General features: G+C 31.8%; 1 protein-coding gene across 2 annotated transcripts; it reads right to left on the bottom strand.

The window, feature by feature from the left end:
- Positions 1–10130: 10130 nt before the first annotated feature.
- On the bottom strand, positions 10131–15422 carry LOC132036940 (transcription factor bHLH123-like). 2 transcript variants are annotated; one of them, XM_059427352.1, is made up of 7 exons: positions 14828–15422; positions 13646–14303; positions 12853–12963; positions 12530–12595; positions 11749–11814; positions 11450–11494; positions 10131–10988 (listed from the first exon to the last, which is right to left on the bottom strand). In XM_059427352.1, the coding sequence occupies exons 1-7, from the start codon at positions 15202–15204 to the stop codon at positions 10836–10838; spliced, it is 1476 nt and encodes a 491-aa protein (XP_059283335.1). In that variant the 5' UTR covers positions 15205–15422; the 3' UTR covers positions 10131–10835. The 2 variants fall into 2 exon arrangements, with proteins under 2 accessions (XP_059283335.1, XP_059283336.1); XM_059427353.1 differs by having other exon boundaries at positions 13646–14300.
- Between the last annotated feature and the right edge of the window lie 1719 nt (positions 15423–17141).

Here is a 17141-nt window from a genome sequence, read left to right as displayed (position 1 = left end):
GCATACCAAAAAGCTAAAGTATAGCTTTTGGCAAACACAAGTAATAAATCCAACATGGACTTGGTTTTTTGTCCAAGAGTACAAAAGTGCATCTACAAAGCAATTTAGTACAGTTTCTTTAAAGCACCAACAACTCAAGAAAAGGAATCCGCGACTTTTGTAGGACAAAAAAAAAAAAAGTTGAACCAAACTAATACAAAAAAAATATATAACATAAATAGGATTCACGCACTAATTTAGTGCGTGAAAGGGACCAAACTGCAAAAATAACAGTTTGGCACCTACTCACGCGTAAAATTTGTGCGTGCTAATGAGCCTACATATTTTGTCAGATCTTTGTCTCTTCTTTGCTCTCTTTCCTTGCACCATCTTCAACCATTCCCTTCATTTTCTTCTTCTTATTAATTACTTTTCCTCCTCTTTTTTTTATTTTTTTTATTTTTTTTTATTTTTTATGGTGAACAAATAAACGGGTCCTTTTTTTTAAGTTGAGAATCAAAGAATATTGAGAACACATATATTTTTTGACGTTTTCGCACCTTTTATTCTTTTTAATTCTTCTTCCCGTTATTATTCTGACCACAGATGTTGGTCTATCTAATACTATTTGATTTATCTTTCTTCGTTTCATCGTGTATAGTTCATTTGGGGTCCTAATCAAAATGACTCAATAAAAAATCAAGTGAACCAAAATACCCCAAAAAAAAAAGTTACGGAGACTTGAGCTCGTTAAGAATCGCTTTTTAGCGCAGATTTTTACTACGCTTAAAGATTTTTTTTTTTTTTTTGCGCCAAGCGCGGTAAGATTTTTTATGCAATAGAAGCTAGCACTGAAAAAAAATTTGGTAAACTTTTTTTTTTTGAAAAAACTTTAGTGCTTTTTTTTCATACTTTGACCATCGATTAGTCGTGTGTCGAGACTCGAACGTTAATATTTTATATAAACACGATATTTTTTTAATACATAATGTAGAGCCCAATACGTATCAAGCGATACGATAAACGTTCGGATAGTCATTTTAGGGGTTGAAAGGTCCAAGTATGGAAAAAACACTAAGTTTTTTCAAACAAAACTTACTGCACCTTTTCAACCCCCAAAATGACTAACCGAACGCCTATGTATCCTTTATGTATTGGGCCTACATTATTGTACGCGAGAAAAAAATATCGGGTTCTATATAAAATATTGACGTTTATTGAGTCTTGACACACGACTAATCGTTGGTCAAAATATGAAAAAAAAACACTAAGTTTTTTTCAAACAAAACTTACTTCGGGCACCTTTTCAACCCCTAAAACGACTAACCGAACGTCTATGTATCCTTTATGTATGTGGGCCTACATTATTGTACGCAAAAAAAAATATAGAGTTCTATATAAAATATTGACATTTAGAGCCTTGACACACGACTAATCGTTGGTCAAAGTATGAAAAAAACACTAAGTTTTTTCAAACAAAACTTACTTCGGGCACCTTTTCAACCCCTAAAAATGACTATCCGAACGTCTATGTATCCTTGATGTATTGGGCCTACATTATTGTACGTTAAGAAAAAAATATCGAGTTCTATATAAAATATTGAAGTTTCGGAGTCTTGACACACGACTAATCGTTGGTCAAAGTATGGAAAAAACACTAAGTTTTTTTCAAACAAAACTTACTTCGGGCACCTTTTCAACCCCTAAAATGACTATCCGAACGTCTATGTATCCTTGATGTATCGGGCCTACATTATTGTACGAGAAAAAAATATCGGGTTCTATATAAAATATTGACGTTTCGGAGTCTTGATACACGACTAATCGTTGGTCAAAGTATGGAAAAAACACTAAGTTTTTTCAAACAAAACTTTGCACCTTTTCAACCCCTAAAATGACTATCCGAACGTCTATGTATCCTTGATGTATTGGGCCTATATTATTGTACGCGAAAAAATATCAAGTTCTATATAAAATATTGACGTCTCGGAGTTTTGACACACGACTAATCGTTGGTCAAAGTATGGAAAAAACACTAAGTTTTTTCAAACAAAACTTACTTCGGGCACCTTTTCAACCCCTAAAATGACTGTCCGAACGTCTATGTATCCTTGATGTATTGGGCCTACATTATTGTACGCAGAAAAAAAATCAGGTTCTATATAAAATATTGACGTTTCGGAGTCTTGATACACGACTAATCGTTAGTCAAAGTATGGAAAAAACACTAAGTTTTTTCAAAAAAAACTTACTTCGGGCACCTTTTCAACCCCTAAAATGACTATCCGAACGTTTATGTATCCTTGATGTATTGGGCCTACATTATTGTATGCAGAAAAAAATATCAGGTTCTATATAAAATATTAACGTTTCGAAGTCTTGACACACGACTAATCATTGGTCAAAGTATGGAAAAAACACTAAGTTTTTTTTTTAAAAAAAAAAAAAGTTTACCAAATTTTTTTCTTCAGTGCTAGCTATAGCGCAGTAAAATACTGCGCTATGTAAAAAAAAAAAAATTCTTTAGCATAGTAAAATACTGCGCTAAAGCAGTTAAGCTTTCATCTCCGTAACTTTTTTTTTTTTGTTGGGGTATTTTGGTTCACTTGATTTTTATTGAGTCATTTTGATTCCGGACCCCAAAATGAACTATACACAGTGAAACGAGAGAAAGATAAATCAAGATATTAGATAGACCAAGATCCTAGCAGAATAATAACAGGAAAACAAAAAGAAGAATTAAAAAAGAATAAAAGGTGCACCATCAAAAAATCTATATGTGTTCTCAATATTCTTGGATTCTCAACTTAAAAAAAAAGGACCCATTTATTTGTTCACCATAAAAAAAAAAAAAAAAAAAAAAAAAAAGGAGGAAAAATAATTAATAAGAAGAAGAAAATGAAGGGAATGGTTGAAGATGGTGCAAGGAAAGAGAGCAAAGAAGAGACAAAGATCTGATAAAATATGTAGGCCTCATTCACGCACAAATTTTGTGCGTGAAAGGCCAAACTGTTATTTTTGCAGTTTGGTCCTTTCACGCACTAAATTAGTGCGTGAATCCTATTTATGTTTTTTTTTTTTTTTTTTGTATTAGTTTGGTTCAACTTTTTTTTTTTTGTCCTACAAAAGTCGCGGATTCCAAGAAAAGCCAAATTACCCTTGAGGGATGAAGCAGACTGCTGTTCCGCACGATTTATGTTGCTTGTTCGTCCCATGTTCGTCCTCCAGCTCTCGTTTATAATATATATATATATATATATATATATATATATATACACCTTTCATATTAGTAGTCGCACTATCGCAATATAAGTTCTTGTGCTTTGATTTCGCTACTATCCGTTATTTTCTCGTACTTTGATTATCTTATTTTATCCGTGATAGCTACGCTCTTTGCAAATCGGCTTCATCATGGCTTATTCGCTTTCGTTATTTTCATTTCCATATCGCTTTAAATTTCTTGGCCTTATCTGACTTCTTTTTATGCTTTCTATTGAGCCGAGGGTCTTTCGGAAACAGCCGTTCTACCTTGATAGGAGTAAGATCTGCGTACACTCTACCCTCCCCAGACCCCATGTTGTGGGATTTCACTGGGTTATTGTTGTTGTTGTATATAAATAGCGATTCTAAAAGGCTTAATACATAGTAGCCCCTTAAACTTGTTAGAATATTTCATTTAGAGACTCAAACTAAGTCTTGCTCCAATTTGAATACCACAGCTACTAATAAAGTGTTCCCATTAGAAACTTCGGTTCAAATTTTGGAAAAAGCGTGTTTTTATTCATCTATTAGATAGTTAAGTCAACAAATGTCTTTACCCCTCAAATTGTTGGTCTTTAATTTTTGTCCTTCGCTTAAAAATATGGTTGAAAATACCACGAGGTTCTGGTTTTGAACTCCTGTTCGGTAAAAAAAATAAAAAAAAAATAGAGACACACAACAATTTCGCGAGGCAAGCCTTCGCGGAAAGTATGCCTTAAGGCAGAGGTTTGTCAATTTGCCTTAAGGCAAAACTCTACCTTATAAGGCAGTTTTTTTTTTTCTTTACAAAAGTTTGCTCGAATAGACCTAGTTCTACTACGAAACTTTGCCTTGCAATTTTTTTTTTTTACTGAGCTGGGCTTCGAACCCAGAACTTAGTGGTATTTAGGCGAAGGGCAAAAATTAAAGACCACCCCCGAATAAAGGCAATCATGCAAATTGCCCATAATTGTGTGCATTGTCCTCAATAAGCAATAAAACCCCATATACTTTCTACTTGAGGTTGATGCGTATAGTTAGAGGAAATGATATTTTTATGTGATTAACTTAACTACTTAATATAAGAATGAAAACACACAAAAAAAAATCAAAATTTGAAGAGAAAGTGTCTAATTAAAACATTTTACTAGGAATTGAGGTGTTAAATCAGAACATCGCTTAATTCAAGTGTCTGAATGAAATATCATGACAAGTTTAAGGGGTACGACGATGTGTTAAGCCATGCTAAAAACATTTTTTTTGTGCGGAATGCCCTTCAAAGGCACTAATCTTTAATTTTTGCCCTTCGCTAAAAAATCCCTTGGTTCCAGTTTCGAACCCCCGCTTTGTTAAAAATTTTTTAAAAAAATCGCAAAGTAGAGTTTGGATCCGCAAGACAGAGTTTTGCCTTCAGGCATGGCAAAACTCTACCTTACGACAGAGGTTTGCATTAAGGCATTTTTTTTTAAATTCAATTGAAAACTTGTAAAACTCTACCTTAAGGCCTAACTTTTGCCCTAATAGGCCTAATTTTGCTACGAAACTCTGCTTTGGATTTTTTTTTTTTGGATTGAGCCAAGGTTTGAACCTAGGATTTCGGGGTATTAGGCGAAGGTAAAAAATTAAAGATCACTGCCTTTGATGGGAAATCGTGAAAATGACTCTCCTAAAAACTGCTATTTGTGCACTTGGCCCATGACATGTGTAGATCAATCTTGTCATTTTGTATCTGGATTAGCTGCTGGGAAAGTTACATAACTACTAGTAATGAGTAACATATTTCATAATCTACAATTATTAATTATATTACATAATTTACAACTATTAATTATATTATAAATATAGGGTATACATGATTCTATACCATAAATCTAGAATGTTGCTATTAATAAAAGGCTAAAATTAAGGAGTTTCAAGAATTAGTGATAACGAAATTAAATATATATATATATATATATATATATATATATATAATATATATATATATATATCAAAACACATTAAATACTTTTCTAAAAATCTCCAGCATACTCAACTAGCATTCTAATCAATAATCAATAAACAAGTATATTATTATTTATATGATATATATTATACTACAATTATTTGAACAAGTATATATATTATGTATATTGCACTATTATATACTATGTATAATATTATTTGTTATATACCTTATACTTTTTTAGGTATATTTTAATGTACTTTTTTTATATCATATACCACATCTTTTCATCTACTTTTCTTAATATTAATAAATTTAAATAATTTCTTTTAGCCAAAAAGTTTGTCATCAAGTGGGAAAAAAAAAAAGAGGAAATAAAAGGCAAAAAAAATTCTTTTTAAAATGGTAGATGGAATATGAATGTGAAGTTGATTTTGTTTTGTTTATTTGGAAAATTACATTCTCTCTCATGGCCTTTTCATAGGTTTTTTTTTTTTTTTTGGGTTGGGGTTGGGGGCGGGGGATGATTTTGAAAGAAAAAAGAAATTAAAAAGTGAATGTGCATTAATGGTAGTAACCCCTAAAATTAAATATTATAGATATTTGAGGAATGCAAAAGTTGTATTTTTGTAATTAAAAAATTAAAATAGTTGTAATCTTTTTAATTACCATTTTAAAAAGTTGGTTATTTGTGTGATTTTCCCTTAGCTGATGGACCTCGGCCGGCCCAAGTGTAATCTTCAATTTTGCAAACCATGAGTTATGCAAATATGGACTTTCACTAAATGGAGTCATTTGATCAGATTACTAAATTACTAATTTGGGCCTTTCACTAAATCGAGTCATTTGAAGATATGATTATTTGGTCTTTCACTAAATGGAGTCATTTGATCTTCCACATGGGCTTCATGAGTAAGCATCCGGACCATGTCGCCTCAGCTCAGTCGAGTCCAAATTCAATTTATTTTCACTAACTGTTTCCAATAAATTTTTCAATTGTCCATGAGGTGGTCTGCAGTCTCAGATGATGTGGTTCATTAAAAGCCCACAAATCTTTACCTCCAGTCACCCAAAGTCCATTGAAGAACTCTTTGTTCCTTTGTGTTTCATTAGGCTATTTTAAAACTAACACTTCAAGTTGCACTGTATCTTGAAAATATCGTGGAGGTTAAGCATATCTGAATTTAAATATGGCTTTGAGTAGGTGCGTCAAATGGACGGTTGACCTAAATTTGGATGGGTCAAGGGTTGATTGACCCTCTTAAAGTTTACTCGGGTTGAGATGGGTTGGGTCAAAATGGAATAAATAATGGGTAATGTTTTAACCCGCTCAATTCTTACCAAGTGGCAAGTATTATCTTTTAGTTGGTAATCTTATAAGGGAATTTTATCTAGTGTAGAGAACATATAAGAGATTTTATATTTAGTAACTAACTTTAGTTTAATTACATCTAGTAGCTAAATGTTGTATTTCAATTGCACAAGGTAACTAATTCAAAACCCATATTCTCTTATTCCATTGTATCAATCTTTTCCCTCAACCCCCTCTCTCTCTACTCCCTCTACTCTCTCTTCTCCGTCAGCCAGCCGCCGTCGGTCATCTTCTCCGTAGGAGATAGCCACCTCCGCCACCGATCATCTTTTCCAGCGTCTTCGATCGTGTGTATTTTTCATATCTCCAACAGAAATTCTTAAGACCCAAGATCGATCGTGGCGGCGAACTTCCCCGTTGATGATAGTGAGAAAGAAATAGTTGACGGTGGACGATCCGGACGACGGCGCTATTGCCGGATCTGAGTGTATTTGCTCAGATTTGAGTATTTATAATTGTTGTTACTTGGAATGTATTTGTTTTTGTGTTGAATACATAGAAAGAAATGATTTTTGGTTAGATCCTGAACGGACGACGGCACTGTTGTCGGCGATGGAAAAATCTTCGTCGGTGTATTTTAAGATCTGAGTATATTTTATTTCTTGTATCTCAAATCTGGGTGTATTTTTTTCTTGTATCTCAAATCTGAGTGTATTTCAGTGTATTCGTTATTTTTTTAAGTGTAAAATGGAGTGTTTTTTTTAATGTATTTTTTGCTTGTAATTCAAAGGAGATTTTGTTATATACAAATGAATACAGTGAATTTATTGAATACAGCTAAATATCCCTGTATTTTCTTGCATTTATGTAGTTTGAATACAACTAAATTTAAATACAGTGTAAAAGTTGTTACGAATGAATACAGCCAAATTGAATACAGCGAAACACAATCAAATTTGAATACACTTTACTGTAGCTACGAAATGTAATTAGTAAAAGTGTAGCTATGCCTAAAAAAAATCCCCAAAGTGTAGTCATTTGTGTAAGTTGCCCATCTTATAATTTGTAATTAGTATAAGTAACTGAAAAAATATCCCTATTTTAATGATATAACATAACAAGGTTTTTAAAAAGAAATTATTTTGATGACTCATGGGCCAATTTGGGCTACATATCAGCTCAATTTTTACATACACTAAATTGGATAGTTCAAAAAGAACCGAGCTAATAAATGAGGGGGTCATTAATCGGCTCAAACTTGAAAGAAACATATTTTTATGGATTAATTTTACCCCCTGTGAGAGACTTGATTGCTCATTTGGATGTTAGTGACATGAGATGTTACAGTTAGACCTCTTTATAACAGTATTCTCATAAAACAACACCTCTCAATAACAATCAAGTTTTCTGGAATCGACTTTTATGTTTTATTTACCTCTCTATAACAACTTTTCATCTATAACAGTAACAACCATCTTTAAAACAGTACGTTCTTTATAAAATTACCCCATATAGCAACAATCTTCTTTTTTTGGTAATATAGTGATTAATCGTCTTTATAGAAATAGAATCTATAGAATTACCAATAATAGGTGTAGAGATTTTGACCAAATATTTTGATACTTATATACTACAAAAAAAAAGGGTAATTTGCGGAGGTTGAAAGTTGCAATTTGTAGGGGTTTTAGCCTCTTCAAGCAATCAGTAGAGGCTAAACCCTCGCGAATTGCAACTTTCAACCTCCGTAAATTACCTTTTTTTGGTAGTAATTATGACAAAGAATAGTATATGAATATATATTTCCATCATTAAATGTTTTTCTTTCGTCATACAAAGTGTGATTAAGCTTAGGATTTAGATTTTATGCATCTTTTTTTGCCTATTACAGCGAAATATTATTTAAATGGCAATATTATTATAGGTGTATAACAATCATTCGCTATAGCAGTCAAAAATTTCGGACTCAACGATTGTGTTATAGAGAGGTGACTGTATATGATGTCCAATTAAATCGAGAATATTAATGATAAATATTGTTGATAAGTTGCGCTTATGTAGGTTGATATATGAATGCTATGCTCAAAGCTCAGGTTAGTGGCATCTTACTAGCTTAATTAGGTGCATCTGCCTCATTAAACTATTAATCGTTTGCTGATGTCTTTGCTTACACGATAGAAACACCGTACTATTGCTATTAATACCCACACGATCGATAGATTTGGATTTTTTATTATATGTGCTATACTTTCTGGAAAAATATTCCAAACATTATGACTTTCTCTGGGCTGCACTTTAATAATGCAGTGGAGCACTCTTTAATACCTTGAACACAAATTTACTTTGATCAGAAATGAATTTAATTAAGAAGACTTTTGTACTCTTTTTTCCCAGTACAAACTGAGGTAGGATTCAAGAAAGTCCTAAGAGCTTTGTATTTAATTTCATATATAAATATTGCATAACACGACAAAATTTTAGCAGCGTTTTCATTTGCCTCTTTTCTAATCATATATTTAATTGGTTATGTTCTTTTATTCTCCATGGACTTGTGGTACGTAATTGGATGGAATTTATGCCAACGGTTAGGGCCATGATATCTGGAGAGGAACAATAGAACAAGCATCTAGATGACCAACTATATTAATCTAATATTTAAAAAAAATTCCAAAACTTTGTGTACTGAAAACTAAAAATAAAAACAGAGAAAGGAAGGAATTTGTGGTACTTCTTGGATACTATAAAAACCATATCCAATTGGTATTTCACGAAAGCACAATGATGATGATGATTGCATAGATGCCATCTTTTTGTGTTTATTAAGCTTCTAAGTGAAGCTAATAATGTTTGGCCGGACAATTTTCCATATAGATAATTCCAAAGTACATCATGGCAATGCTAAAAGTAGCCTATCACTAAGATTGTGAATATGCTAGTGTTAAGAGTAAAATTATAGTACATCATGATCAAGTCTAAGTTACTATGATAATCACTAGCTAAAACCTATTTAACACATAGTTTATTTTCCTATATCTTCTTTTAGAAAATCAAGTCTCACTAAATTATAAATATCGTTTTTGCGGCAAACACACATATCTACTTCTCCCTCCATTCCCTCCATCCCAATTTATTTTACGAATATTTGTCTAGATATGAAATTTATGAAATAAAGATTTTGGTTTGCTCCTTCTCGATTGATTCTCGTGTCTTTCTTCTTATTCTTTTTCTATTTTTATTTTTCATTCTTGAAATAAGAGTTAAAATAAAGAAGAAGGGAATGAGGAATTGAGTTCTTGTTTTTTTTTTTTTTTTTGGTTAATCATCTAGTATTCGGAAATCACAAGCTCATCTAATTTAAATTCACGTCGTATATAACTCATTTAAGGTGAAACACCCTACAAGGTGAAGAGATGGTTAAGTTTAAGAGATTTTATCCATCCCATCACTTCATGAGGTTGTAATTCTGACTAATCTTTTTCCTCTCATTGAAGCAGTTCAATGCAAACGTTTGAGGAAAAGCAGAAAAAACATATCCATGGCTCCTTCACCTAACATCCCTCAATTCGGCAATATGTAAAATGGAAAACAAAAAAAAGGTCGAAACGCCTAAAAAGTTCCACTAACTTATTCCAGACACATATAAACAAATGAAAAGTTACATTTCCAATTATTCCTTCATTTCTTTTGTTTTAAAGTAATGGTAGTGGCAACTATAATAGATATACAAACAGCTAGTGCTAAAAGCTCCTTTTATCCCTCATTTCAACTAAATTCAGCTACAAACAAAATTCCTTTTTGTAAACTAACTAGCATAATGAAAAAAGGCAAAAATAAAAATCTTTTTTTATCATCTCATTCCCTAGTCGCATACAGTGGTACCAAATATTGGCCAAAGCTGCATCATTTTGCCTGTGCTGTTCCTTCAATTCCTTTGTAAGGGTCACTTCTTTTTCCTTCTCTTTTTGCATTCCCTTTATTTTTTCATCATCAGCCTGGACCTGAATATTACCAGTAGTACTTTTAATTATGTGGCCCCTCCAAAAAGAAACTGTTTTGGTCCTCTTTCTCATTTCATCCCCACTCGTCTGAGTTTAAGTTATATACACTGTCAGTATATATAAATAATTGTTTATACTATCAGGTCACATAAAAGATATGTACAAGTAAGTCTTCTTATAATGTGAGATCTAAAATCTTGAAAATAAGACAGTTCACCTGCTATAACAGATATAGATGATCTAATGATGTAAAAATCTATTAGACTGACGGTGTATATAACTTAAATTCGATTAGGGATGACTTCTAGTGGAATAATTTGTGTAATATATATCTGTTGTTGGCTTGTTGTCTAGGCCTGTTGATTTATCTGAAAGTTCCTCCAAAGGTAGGAGTCCAAAAATCAACTGTGGTTTCATGAGTTACAGGAAAGGTGCTAGAAACTGGGACCAAACATAATCCTCGACTTCTAAGATCTTGCTTTCCTCCCTCTGGATTCACATTTGATTTATCACCACTCTGCACAATATGAAGAAAAAATGAACTCTTTATTTGCAATACGTAAAAAAACATTCAAATTTAACTTCTAAACAGACAGCTTGTGTTGAGGAATTTTTACACTATTAGGTTATCAAAAGATAATTATAGGTCACCATTCATAAGGTATGAGGTTATTGACCTGGAAAATAAGGCCTGCTATAACAGGTTAAAGTACACGGTTAATACAAAAAAAATATTTATACTAATAAATATGTATACTAGTATGTTATCTTTATCTGTTGTTAGCAGATATACATGCCTTATTTTTAAGATTATAAATCAACTTTTGATGAAGAATTACATAGAAATCTTTTTTGAATAAGTTGATAGTGTAAAATTTATTTATATCAAATGTATATACATGTTAAATTTATAAGTTAAATATACAACATTAATAGTCTTTGTTTTAATTTGCACTGAAAAAATAAAAGTAGTTTTACCTGCTGCATGGAAGCTCCACTTTTCATGTATGGTGTGCTTAAGACCTGTTATGTGACACCAAAAAAAAATAATAATAATTAATGCGTAAGAAGTCATTCACTATAAATGTAGTATTTTCTTAACCTAATTTCGTTGAATTGTTCCTTATGGATAAATTAATTAATTTTAGTGGTTTCAAGGTTCTAATCAATTGTTTGAAGAAACTCGGATCCAACCTGCACTAAATTAAAGGAAAAGACCAATTGGATAAACAATTAAAGCAATTAAACATTAGGGCTCTAATGATTAACAGACTTACATTAACTTGTTCATGGAGGAACTTTATGTACTCGATCGCTTCGGAGAGCACAGAAGCTGTATCAGTCTGGGGAAATAAAAAACAAACAGTAATTTAATGTATGAAAGTGTAATTCTTGTGAATTCAAAAGTTAATGACTAGTCACTCAATATACAGCACATATAGTCATAAGTAGGGTGTTTGAGTAAGCTTAGAAGTCTTATAAGTTGATTCAATTAGTCTATAAATACCTGTTAATTTATCTACGTGTTTGGTTAGTACACAAATATGTATAAGTCAAAATTAGTTAAAAGTTATAAGGTGGTCACCCCAACTTCTTACTTTAAACCAACTTATGATTTTTCAGCTTATAAACAGATTGAATAAATCTTTTTATATTTTGTCTCTAAATTTTTTTCTATTCTCAAAATATTCTTCTCAAAATTAAATTCCTAACTCCTCTCCATTTCATTTCATTGTTCATTCTTCTCCTTGTACAAATACTTTTTAATTTATAACTTTTGTAAATAACTTTAAGGATATGGTAGTCATTTTATAGTATTGAAACTGCTTATCTATACTTTTCTTTATCTAACACAAAAATTGCTTATTATCAGTTTTAACATTTTTATCTAAATACATATGAATAATTATTACATACTGTTTATTCGTAAAATCATATAATACCAAAAAATAGTTTTCAATACTAATGCTTATCGGCTAATTTTCAATCAGTTAACTCAAATGGATTGTAGTATTTCTGTTAAAGTGTAAATAAATTTGGGCCAGTTTTTGTAATTACCTTTCCAAAAGGTGAGACTAATTGTTGAAGCGCAGTGATTCTGTCTCCCATTTTCTCTTTCCTCACCTGAAAAAAGAATCAGAAAACATATTCTCATCGAAGGCTATATGATCGAATAAAAAACTAATTAATCTTTTTTTAAAAAAAAAATCACATCCATCATTGGATGTGCATCTTATTTCTTCCAGAAAAAACTTACATGATGCACCATTGAGTTCAATGGAACTCTACAAAAGTTGTCAGTACAAAGACTACCATATACAAATAATTAATCTACTGTCCCATTTTGTCGTTAAAAAATTCATGTGAACTTATGCAAATACCTTAAAAGCTGGCAATGGAGATGGCGCTTCATTCCGTGGTCTCTTATTTGATGTTTCAGTACTGTTAGCTTTCTTTGCTATTGTGCTTGTATTCCTGACTTCTGCTATATGCTGTTGCATGAAAGGCACCACTTTTAGTACTAATGCTTGTATTAATTTACCAAAAGGAGAAAATCAAAATCCACACATTGTATACAAAATGAATTGCAGTTAGTATTACTTTCTATGTCCTATTTATGTGGTACACTTTCTTTTTAAAATCTATTTCTGAAAAAAATGTCATATTTTGTATTTAGAAATAATTTAACTTTTAGCATTTTCAGTTTTTATATTTAATGAAATAATTTATAATCATACAAATATCTAAACTTATTTTAGATCACAAACTTTTAGAAGTTCTCTTTTTTTTTCTTAAATTTCTTGCCCAGAAATAAGGCCACGTAAATTGGAATTGAATACTTCCTCTGCTCCATTTTATATGATACTCTTTACATTTTAGTCTGAATAAAATAAAATAAAATGACACCACTCCATATTTAATAACTCTATAACTTTAATATTATTACTCTACTTTTGATAACATGCCCTTTTTTATCCAAAAAAAAGGAAAAGAAAAGATAACATGCCCTTCTAACTACAAAAATATCATCACATGTCTTGATTAAGACTATATCAGTTTTAAAAATAATTTGGATATATGACAAAAATCATTCTTTCGTCTTAAATTTCGTATTGAGTTAAACACCATCACATAAAATGATACAAAGGGAATACAACTTATTCCATTACGTACCTTTGGTTTCTCATCAACCATTGGATTGGCAAGTTGCGGATGTAAAGAAGGGATGAAACTTGATCGGACAGCGTTCGCGGCAGCTGACGTGGCATTCCAAAAAGGAGTGCCACCGGAGAAATGCGATGATTGGCGGTGAGGCGGCGGCTGTGGCAGCGGCCACTGCTGTTTCGGAGGGTCTGATGTTCGGAGGAATTGAGGAAATTTAGACCATGAAGAAGATGAAGAAGAAGAAGTAGGCATTGCATCAACTGATGTTGGAGGAATATTGACATCACAATTTGATTGGTTATTATAGGAAGGATTATAATATAACGATCTACTAGCACTTGTAAAATGATTGGATTCTTGCTGCTGACTATTATCAGAAATTAATAGCCCTTGTAACATATTTGAAGGACTTCCATAAGGTGCTGAATTTTCAAGATTGTGACCACTAAATACTTGTGATTGATGATCTAAAGAAATGCCCCGGTTCATAATTTGTTTATTATAATCATTCACTGAAGAATCATCAGAATTCCCATGATATATTTTTTGCGTGGTACTCCAATTATGATCTTGTTCATGACACGTTCCTTCCTGCTGATAATTTGCATTTGAACTCAACCCTTCTTGAAGTATAGAACGAAAACCACTCCCAGATTTTTCACCTCTGCTGCAGGAAAAAAAAAATGAAATTAGAATAAAAAACCTAAATCGAAGCTTCATATGAGATGACTGGAATAAGCGACGGAGCCAATTTTTACTAAGGTATGCAAAAATTAAAGAAGTAAGCACACCAAGAAATAATAAGGGGATTCAATATCTGTTATATATATGTCAAAGATAATTTTGACCTTATATGCAATATAATTTTCTTGCAAAGGGGTTCATCACCCTCTAGCTCTACCACTTAGTAGAACATCTATTTAATCTTGGTCGGACATGCAATAAAGATAAATATGCAAAAAATCACTAAACTTTCAATAAATATCAAATTCTGAACTCATAAGTTTCAGAGAAGACTATGATGTTCGGCAATAAAAAAAATTAAATTGAACATATCAAATTTGGATCATGAATGTTTCCGACAAACTATACTCAAGTCCTGACACCGCTGCTAAGTGGTAATTCAAACATAAATTCCACATCTTCAAACCAACTAGAAAAAGCATAAACGCTGCAGAAAATACTACTTACAAGAAAGGTTGGTTCCAATCAAGTCCTTGAGGTGATAACCCTAAGCCCATCATTTGCAAATTATGATCAGCAGATAAAACGCCTCGCCCTACGCCTCCGCCTCCACCACCTATGGAAGATTCAGTGGTGTAACTTCTTTGGGAATCAGCCGGAAAAACCATAGAACTATTATCGGATCTTGCCTTAATGTCCTCAATTTCTGTAGGCCAAACAAAGTTGCTTCCCATGCTACCTAGTGTGGCACCGGATGCTGAAGGCGTAGTACATAATGATATTCCACTCTCAATAAACTTATTCCTAGACGATGATGTTGTGGTTGATGAAGATGTTGATGATTCCCACCAGTTTCCTCTACCTAGTTGAAATTCTTCTGCCATGGCGACTTATTGAAAAATGAAAAAAAAAAAAAAAAAACAAGAAAACAAGAGAGAAAATCTTTTGTGTTCCAAATTGTGGTACTAATAAATTACAATCACCACTTGAATTGAATGTAGAATAGAGCTTGATTCTTATTCTGGAATTTGCTTTGCTTCTACTCGATTGCTTGTTTGTTTGGCTCTTATTTTTATAAAAGAAAGCAGAAAAATGAAATGACTTCGTTTCGCTGCAAATCACTATTTATAGTACCCCTTATTCAAGTTGGAGTTTATGAGAGTTCAGAAATGACCAAAATAATCGGTTGACTTTTGGTGACTGATTAGACAAATGAAAGGGTCACGCACCTTTTTAGAAATCAAATTTAATTTCCTGCTTAGCCAAACAGATTTAATTACTTTAGTATGTTTTAGCTTTGCAGAATTAGCTTATGTTTTTATTTTAGTAGTATTATCTTTTATAGTCAGCAGCACTGATGTTTTTTTTTCCTCCCACTTTAACTTTTGACTTTAAATTATTTTCAATTTGAGGGTTATGTATTTGCTTCAAAAGCTAACACCATGCCAAATAAGCTTTTTCATAGACTGTCGAGTCAATATACCATTGATAGCAATAGACAAAAGTTTACACGTCACACACCACTATAATCTTTGGCCAATGTTTATAATTTATAAAAATCATTAATTACATAAAGCTCAAGAACTGCAATTAAACTAGAACTCTATCATTATATTCTTTGATTAAGCCACACCAGATTTTTTTTTTTTAAGAACTATATGAGATTATAAACATAGACCGTGCGTGGATGTGGACTAATTTTTTTTTTTTTTTTTGCAGCAAAACAAAAGGGGGATAAATTAATAAAGCTACCATGGTTCTAGAAAAGGACTAGTTTTTTTTATTTTTGGGTTAGTAGTGGAAGTCAATGTCGTCAAATATCTTTTGCCACAAATTTTAGTTCACAAAAGCCATCATCTAAACTATGTACTAGAAGCAGCTCCTGAATGCTAAAGGTGGTTGAAAACATGAGAGTTGAGACCATTTATTAGTAAAAAGTAAAATATACTACTCCCTTAGTTTCATTTTACGTGATCTTATTTAATTAAATATAAAGTTTAAAAATAAATATATATTTTTTTGAAATTTGTAATCTTAAATATGCTATAATATTAATATTCTTAATGATATATATATATATATATATAAGAATATAGTGGTAAAGGTTTAAATTAAATTTGCTTTTAAATTGAGAAAGAAATCATTATTTTTGGAACATTTTAAAAAGAAAATAACATCACATGAGTAATTAAGAAAGAACACTTAGGCTCTTATGTGCCCTCCTTGGCCGGAGAATGTTATTCTAGTTAGCTTTTGGCAGCTTTGGTAGGTGAATCTTGTCATCATCTACGTACTATTTAGAGTTTTTTCATTTGGTGTTGTATCCTTATTATAGGCCACCGATTAGTTCGAATTTATATATACTGTGCACGATCTATTAAAAGGAGAAATACTTTATACCTCAATATGTTTACTTTATCAGAGCTCAAATTCAAAACTTATAGTTAAAGGGAAAAATTCTATCCATTCCGATAATCTTTGATGATTACTCCCTCCAAATAAAAAAAAAAGTTCATTTAGCCTTCTTTTTTTAAATTCAAAAGAAGTGTTCACTTATTAAATCAAGAAACAATTAGCCTTATTTTTTTTTCAGATTTGCTCCTATTGAGTGTTATGTGATCAAATCTCCATGCCTATTTAATTAGGGGTAGTTTAGTCAACCCACTTTTTTTTTCCTTGGAGTAAGTAGTTTCTTAAGGGGTGTGCAAATGACTAAGTGGACTCTTTTGATCCGGAGGGAGTACTATTTAGAGTTAAATATTTCTCCAATATGTGCGGCGTATTTAATGACTGCTCATCATCGATCCTTAATTATAATGGC

This window comes from Lycium ferocissimum, chromosome 11 (assembly GCF_029784015.1).
Source record: "Lycium ferocissimum isolate CSIRO_LF1 chromosome 11, AGI_CSIRO_Lferr_CH_V1, whole genome shotgun sequence".
Lineage (NCBI taxonomy): Eukaryota > Viridiplantae > Streptophyta > Magnoliopsida > Solanales > Solanaceae > Lycium > Lycium ferocissimum.
Note: the sequence above shows the minus strand (reverse complement) of the source record. Positions and strands in the feature narration are given on the sequence as shown.